The sequence below is a fragment of the Ornithodoros turicata genome, chromosome 2 (assembly GCF_037126465.1).
Source record: "Ornithodoros turicata isolate Travis chromosome 2, ASM3712646v1, whole genome shotgun sequence".
NCBI lineage: Eukaryota > Metazoa > Arthropoda > Arachnida > Ixodida > Argasidae > Ornithodoros > Ornithodoros turicata.
This window is the reverse complement of record NC_088202.1, coordinates 31480566-31488601: the sequence shown is the minus strand read 5'-3', so window position 1 is coordinate 31488601 and position 8036 is coordinate 31480566. Positions and strand designations below refer to the sequence as shown.

General features: G+C 41.0%; 1 protein-coding gene across 1 annotated transcript; it reads right to left on the bottom strand.

Annotated features, from left to right (window-relative positions):
• Positions 1 to 631: 631 nt before the first annotated feature.
• Positions 632 to 7113, bottom strand: LOC135384490 (uncharacterized). The gene is made up of 11 exons (XM_064613692.1): positions 6984 to 7113; positions 6661 to 6921; positions 6324 to 6446; positions 5411 to 5503; positions 4939 to 5031; positions 4786 to 4872; positions 4645 to 4722; positions 4478 to 4567; positions 4179 to 4396; positions 3515 to 3688; positions 632 to 796 (listed from the first exon to the last, which is right to left on the bottom strand). Exons 1-11 carry the CDS (start codon positions 7108 to 7110, stop codon positions 632 to 634), a joined length of 1509 nt encoding a protein of 502 aa, XP_064469762.1. The 5' UTR covers positions 7111 to 7113.
• Between the last annotated feature and the right edge of the window lie 923 nt (positions 7114 to 8036).

Genomic DNA, 8036 nt, shown 5'->3' with positions numbered 1-8036 from the left:
AGAACTGCTATAAATTTTCTAAATTTCGAACACTTTTGTGCTGACGAAGACAATGCCACTGTCGAAAAGTTAACCACTTTTAAATATCATAGCGTGTTGTAGTTTTCGTGCTAAATTGACCACTAAGTAAACAAATTTTTGTTGACTTACTTGTGATCAGTTGTCCACGTCTCATTTGTTTTGCTTTTTTGCAACAGAGTAGCCATCTGATATATCAGCCTCTTTACCCACACACACACACGTAGATACGTACATTATATATATATATATATATATAACTACTAAAAACACTGGAAATAAATGGTGAATTCGAATTTTAACAGTAATCTGCATATATATATACTCCGCAAACGGGCAGCAATGTATGAAAAAACAAACAAAAAAAACTGACGTGTTGGTGTCATAGTATTTTGCACACAGTAACAAAACGTCAAGGGTAATGCGCGACAGAAAAACAACAGGAAGATTAATATGCTGTCTTAGCAGCACATGGTATCACAAAGTATCACAGATCATGTAGGGTCGAAAACAACATTTGAAACAGTTTTCGCCACAGTTAGAACTCGCAGTATCACAAGGGGCTTCAAAAGATGCATGACGAAAAAAATGTTTTCAATTTGCAAAAAAGTTCTTAGGTTATGGTATCACAAGCTATCTGCGTTTTCCGCAGCTTGTCTTGCCTGCTGCCTTCTGTGAGACTCTGGTGCATGACGCAGCCATGACTGTGTAGCCTTCTCGATTTCTTTAAGCGTTCCCTTGCTTGAAACCTTTGCTTGGCCTTCAGGTGCCAAGGAATCTAGAAAAAGAATTTCGAGAATATCTGTGCATGGTTTGCATATAAGTGGAAAAAACCAATAAAGCCAAAAGATATGTGCAAAACACTTGGGTGATTCCATCTCAGCTCAGGCAGGGTGGTCCGGACACCATCATCGATTTCCCTTGAAAAAATATATGTTGTACCGCAACACGCATACAAAAATATTCAACAATATTTTGGCTCTATGTGTTGTCGTCCGCTCGAAAAAAATTCCTAAAGAAATTGACTCGGCAACAGAGCTTCCTGACAGAACGACTTTGACATTTTATTCCTCGCCACCAGACGGTCCCAAACTATAGATTTTTTTTGTACAATATGTCAGGTACAACGGTTTTAGGCGTGCGCTGACAGCACCAGTGAATTCTACTTTGATCTTTAATTAAAAATTGCCAAAGTGGCAACAAGATTCACAGTTTGCTCATATTTCTCCCTACGCTGTGCTCCTGCTATATACGCCATCGAGATATATGAGGTACCGCTCTGTAGGTCGAAGCGTGCTCTTTGAATTGATGTCAAATTTACATGTCTGTACCTTGGCCACTTTCGTCAAGGCGGTGTAGAGTACAGATATGTTTTCAAAAATGGGGTTTTTTGGACTCTCGTTCGACCATTCATGTTCATGCTTCGACATACACAGTGGTACTTCATATATCCCGATGGCATATATAGCAGGAGGACAGCGTAAAGACAAATATGAGCAAAATGTGAATTTTGTTGCAACTTTGGCAATTTTTAATTAAAGATAAAAATATAATTTACAGGTGCTGTTTGCGCATGCTGAAAGTCGATATACCTGACATACTGTGCAAACAAAAAATCTATAGTTTGGGAGCATCCGATGGCGAGGAATAAAATGTCAAAGTTGTTCCGTCAGAAAGCTCCGTCGCCGAGTCAATTTCTATGGAATTTTTTTTCGGGCGGACCACAGCATAAAGAGCCAAAATATTTGTTGCTCCTGTGTGTATGCATGTTGCGGTACAACATATATTTTTTCAAGGGAAATCGGTGATGGTGTCCGGACCACCCTGCCTGAGTTGAGATGGAATCACCCACTTGATAACGCCAGTGCAGTCGAAGCTAGATTATGTTGCTTAGTTACTTCGGGCTTGCTATACACTGCATACAGTTATAACCTGGTTGTCTTACTTACTGACCTACATTTCCTCACAAGGCACCAATAATACATTAGAAGTAACTTTTCTGTAAAACTGACTACAGGCCTGTTTTTCATGCCCTGGACAACAATCCACAGTCAACACTAGAACAAAGTAGCATTCAGGAGCAAAAATGTATTCGTTGCTACCGATATTCTTTGTAAAAAGCAAAATCCACAGACGAGCTGAAGTAGAAGGCACTTAAGCAACATTAAGCTATGAACATGCTATTGATCACTTTTGCCCCATGAATATTGTTAGTTCTTTTTTTTTTAATTAGGTTAAAAGGAAAAGCAGCACAACATGGAGACATCATGTGTGGGGGACTGAGTGTCCATGCTCGCTTAGAGCCACTATTCGCAGTGTTTTTTGGCTGGATTTCTTCACACCTTCTATAGAAATAAAGCGTGGACCAACCACGCTTCTTATTCCTGTGTTATAGCTGCAAATGGTATAATAGATATGACTGTAGTACGGAATGCACGGCCCTCCACATGAAGGAAACCAACCCGATTGATATCAAGCTGATGTCAACCATGATTTAGCACACTTGTCTGTGTACTCCTTATATTTTTAATATGTGTATGGTACACTGTCTTACTTGTACCCTGATCCATGTTAGCCTAGATATCCGTTACATTGTTACAGTATGCAATGTGTTTCACCTGAAGTGATAAACAATTCTAACTGGCGATGTACTCGCCGGAGGAATTTGGGACTTTCGGCCATTACCCTCTAGAAAGTTTTGCCACCACTTGCGAAGGCTTTGGACAATTTTTAATTCAAGGAAACTTATTTTTTTCAAAGCAAACCTCACTTTTTTACATGTCATCCATGGATTACTGCAGACCCAACAAAAACTATGCACAGTATCGCAACAGAAATAGTCTTTAAAAAATGCGAAAATTACGCTTTAGCCCCGCCTGCTTGATTTTCACAAAGAAATGCGCGCGACATGTGCGTCTAGAGGAGGAAGTGTCCCCGCCTCTTCTTTTACCTTTCTTTCCCACGCTTTGATCTTGATGCTGTTGACTACCGTCTTATCACTAAGAAAACTAAATAACAGTCTTACGACAAGGAAGGCAAAACAAATGAAGGCGGGGACACTTCCTCCTCTAGACGCTCATGTCGCAAGCCTTTCTTTGCAAAAATTGAGCAGCCGGGGGTAAAGCGTAATTTTCACTCATTCTTACATTATTTCTGTTGCGATACTGTGCATAGTTTTTATTGGGTCTGTGGTTATCTCTGGAGGACTTCATATTTCTGTAAAAAACGTGAGGTTCGCTTGGCAATTTTCAATGTTCAATTGAAAATAATAAATTCCCGCAACTGAAAATTGTTGAAAGCTTTCCCGAACGGTGATAAAAGTATTCTTGAAGAGTACGTCGCAAGTTAGAATTTTTATCACGCTAGGTGAAACACCCTGTATAGCAGTACAGTAGCAATGCAGCATAAGCTGCAACAATGTCTCTGACACAGTAGCCCTGGAGCTGAATGTTACATTCATGCTGTCCCACCTACTTCTTCAGGCATTATCTCTCACTGCTTGATACCTACAGCACAACACCCTCCAGGTTTGTAGGTCACTGAACTTCAGCTTTCCTTTTGTTCCATGAAGGCTGAACTCCTTACCGACGGCAGGGGACAGCAGTCGTGACAAAATTCTAAACGTACGCTCCCCCACAGTGGCACCACCGACAAACTTCATGAATAGTTTCTGGGTTAGAGAAACAATGATTAAAACAGATACTTGCATCAATGCTGCAGGCAACAAAGATATACATATAGGTTCTATGGTGAGAGGGGGCACTCTGTTCCTAGTCATAAAAAAAGGACATGACACAAGCATTTCAAACCTGGTAGAAGGTAAAGCATATTACGGCGTCAGGTTTTCATCGAAATCATGTAAAATGTCCTGTGATCCTGAGAGACTAGAATATTGTGCTGTAGCCATTTACTTTTTAATTCAAGCAAAAAAGGAAAAACTACATTTGCATGGAAATTCTTGGTTCTCTATACTAGACTATAAATTGTCTTCTAAAGAAACTATAGATGTATAGAATTTAAATTAGACTATGCTAATACAAGACACCTGGATTGGACGCCTGAGCAAACTCATAAGGCAATGTCTTAATTAGCTTTCTAATTAGACAAGCTGGCTATCATTTGGCATGTAATGGCTGTGTTATGAAATGCATAGTGCTTACTAGCCGATTCCTCTTCTCAGAGCTTTCTTTCAGTTCCTCCTCAAAACGTAAGAACGCTTCCGTTGTTTTGAAAGGCTCGTCAATGATGTCAGGTTGCACCATTTCAGTGGTATCAGTCCTGCTACTAAGCTTCTCAAGGACCATCAGCAGGTGCTCAGTGTGCGACTGCAACGTAAGCCTCATCGTGTGTAGGAGCTTTAATATTTCTTGATAGAATCCTGAAAGAAAATTGCGTAGTATAATTAGCGCCCTGATGTTCCCACTCCTAACGATAGAGGTCACAGTAGACACTTACATACCATAATGAGTTCCATCACTTCCATGGCTAGTTCTGCGGACAGGTGTTTGCTCTTGGACTGCACTGGAAGCGTCTTGTCGGCTAGCAAAACCTTAATGAATAATAGAACCAATAAGTAGAAATAAAATTATATATTACACCGCACTAGGTGCAAATGCTTTTACATACTCTGGTGTAGTAATTCATCGTTAGAAGGTGGGTGCCTTATTTCTGCAGGTGACAGCTGTGGCATATGTTGTGTTTCACCTGCATGTGGTGATGTGTCTGTAACAATGTACCGCTCTAACAGAACGGTGAATACAGCCTTACCATAATGATTGCCTGACTGAGGAGTTTGAGCCAGCTGTCGTACTTGCACTAAGGGCTCTACTTGCTGGATTTCATGTGCTGCAAAACCTTTTGTAGTACATAAGAAGTAACATAGCGGTTACAACATTTGTTAGATAGCGACTTGTATCATACTCTGATGTGAAAAACTGCAAGCAGCGGAGGATGGGTGCACATTTCGTGATGCGGGCTGTTGCTGTGCTACTTCACATCTGCGATGTCGCCGCTCTGAAAAATTTGGTAAATTAATTCTTGCGAAAAAAAAAAGCACAGTACACAAAACATAGAATTACGTGACAGTACATAAAATGGCATTGTGGGCGGTGGTTAGGTGCCTTATCAAACCTACTATTTACTACAGGCAGAAGTGACAGCGCAATGACAAGTTGCTGCATAATTGAATGGCTAAAGAATCTGGGACAAGGAAGGACAAGAAGACCACATGATACAAATATTTTCCTTGTCTCAGGTCCTTTTTGTTCACCGATTTTTACGCCTCTACTTTGAAAAATGGGATATTTAAATGCGTGGCAATAGGGGCAGAGGGGAAGGTTGAAAACCACATGAAACGAATTTGCATGGCATGAGCAAAAACATAGCTACCTACCTTGCAAATCCTGGTACAGCCTTCCCTGACGTGGGACATACTGGTGGTTTGTTGTCACCTTTGTAGCACTTGGGCCCATCTGTGGATACATACCTACAAACATGGCATGTGAATTTTACTAGAAGATTATTTCATTTTAAAATGAAAGCACCCTCCATGCAAAAGACTATGTCAATTCAGAAGATCCACTATCACGGTACATATAATTGATCATGCATACAGAGTAGTATATCGACAATCAATTATATGCAATATATTATACCGGCCCTTGAAGTACAAAAGACAGGCAGTTCACACAAATGTCAGAAGCCTGGTCAGCAACAGTAGCTTGTAATAAAGCAGAGTAATTTAGTAATCTACACGTGCCAGAGGAGTGCAATATCCACGAGTTGCACACAAGAGAAAGGCAGGAAATTCAGTCGTGCCCAAAATATGCACAAGAATTAAGTACTCCCAAATAGCTTTTGAATTTATGATTGTGCTGTGTTTTGAAACGTGTTTCTATAATGCTGCTAGCACTGCTGAAAGACAGCTGCTGCGGTGATTCAGCCCTATAGTTTCAACTATGATAAGCATTTTAAATAACCTCTTGGCTTTATCCTAGAATTCCAGTACTGAGTTTCGCAAATGTAAACCTAAATTATTGTGACTTGCTTTGCTCCCATATTTGGGACTAGAAGGTAGCAGAAAATTCCTTGTCACTTTTTATCCTATTTTGACACGTGCAAATAAAAGGCCTATTCCTGATGGAAGCATATTAAAAATTCCTGTAACTACAGTCTTGCCTAAGTGACCAAAGACCATTTTAGATTAATCGTACGCACACAAAAAAAATCTTACAACAAATGTGGGTTTTCTCTGCACCTTTTTGAAGTTTGTACTGGCCTGAACTACTACGTATAATTTTCTGTACCGTGCATCTGAAGACTTGTACTCTGTGACGGAAATGCACCGTCATTGCCGTAGGTGCTGCCAGGGGTCGCAGTGTGTCCGCTGAAATTCCCACTTCCATGCGCAGGTCCTTTGGAGCTTGTAGCTGTTAAAACAATTGGACTACATCCTTTATGCGCGTACAAAACGACATTTCTACTAAGCTATGAGCAGAACAAAGTGTGCTCACTTTTAATAAAAGCATTAAGCGGTACTTTGCAAGTTAGGAGTGGAATATGTTGTAATACTGAGGACACTATACTACAAGTTTTATGACGAATCTCATTATTGCGAACGCTATATGCATTTCCAAACTTTACCAAAGAATGCAGAGCGAGGTGGTGTTGGTGGTCTCTGTGGTGGCGTTGGAAGTGAACGTGGTGTTGGCGTACAGACTTCATCCCCAGAGCTGTTGCTCAGTTCATCTGGGTAAAATGCAGGCAATTGGTTGTCTTCTACCTCCTCTTCACTCTGTACTTTGCGCTTTTTCTTTCTTTTCCCTCTACCTAATTCGTTCTCGCTACACAGGTCTGACGTATCCTCTGCTTGTGCCAGCTTTCTTCTTGCGGCATCATATGTGTCTGAGAAATATAGGATGCAATCAACAAATACTAGACAACTGAATACACTTATGGTATCATACCAAAAGCAAAAACCCGAGTGCAGTCATACGTCAACCAGCTGCTCTGTGGCTTCAGGCCTTTCATAGTTATTTGCTGCAGACGTCTTGGGTCCTTCTCATTAGGCCAAGCACATTTGCCATTCTGCATCCAGGTAGCATGTACTATGGCAATAGAATTTTGTTCTTCTGGAAACTTTACGATCCAATATTTGGGTGAACCTGTGACATACCGATATATCAGTTCATAATTGTGTGTGGTAACATGACGTAGTCCCACTGAAGGCGCACCTTTGATCGGATGCAGACCACTGGTAACTAATTGGTCCAACTCTAGGCACATTCACAGTCACTTTACTTGATCAAATGCACTCACAAACACACACACACATCAACTTGGCTACATCATTGCACAGAATGAACAAGGGGGAAGATGGCATATTGGTTTCGGAATGGTAACCGGATACATTTCTGGCGAACATCAGCTAATGGCCAGGAACACAGAGCAGAAAGCGAGCGAGATGTGTATATGCCGAACAGTGAAGAACGGCACGGATGAGTATAGAGATCACCAGTGTTCAAAAACTGCCTCCCAATAACAAGCACATCATTAGTGTTCGAAAGGCGCACAAAGTTCTCAATGCAGATGATTCTGCCATCGTGCAACAAACAGGTGTTATCTCGCTTGTGTGTACGCAGGGTGAACATGCTAGGTACAACAACTTTTTTGAATTGGTCACCACTACAGTTCAACGGCAGAGGACCTGACGTGTGGTTCACAGAACACAGTATTTCTGACTGACTGCTTTGACACTGTTTTGGTAGTTTCCGCCTTTCCATAGTCCGATTATATAGTTGCTCCAGCGGCCTGTCTGGTTTCCGTAGTATACATTTTAAGGTTTGCATGAAGTTTTCGAAAGGAAAGGCACTCCATGTGTCTAACGGGCCGTGTGCACGGGCATCATCAGTCAAATGTATTAAACCGTGGATATTATGGGATACCATGTGCTTACCATAGATCACAGCAAACATTTCAACAAAATGGAGAAGCAACTTCTCTGCATAATCTGCATATAC

Excerpts from the sequence above, each read along its gene's own strand:
- LOC135384490 (XM_064613692.1), bottom strand. The coding sequence starts at position 7,110 with ATGCAGAATGGCAAATGTGCTTGGCCTAATGAGAAGGACCCAAGACGT. Across the intron at positions 6,447-6,660 it reads ACCTCGCTCTGCATTCTTTG|CTACAAGCTCCAAAGGACCT; the intron begins GTAAAGTTTGGA and ends TTGTTTTAACAG. Across the intron at positions 3,689-4,178 it reads CTGAGAAGAGGAATCGGCTA|AAACTATTCATGAAGTTTGT; the intron begins GTAAGCACTATG and ends TCTCTAACCCAG.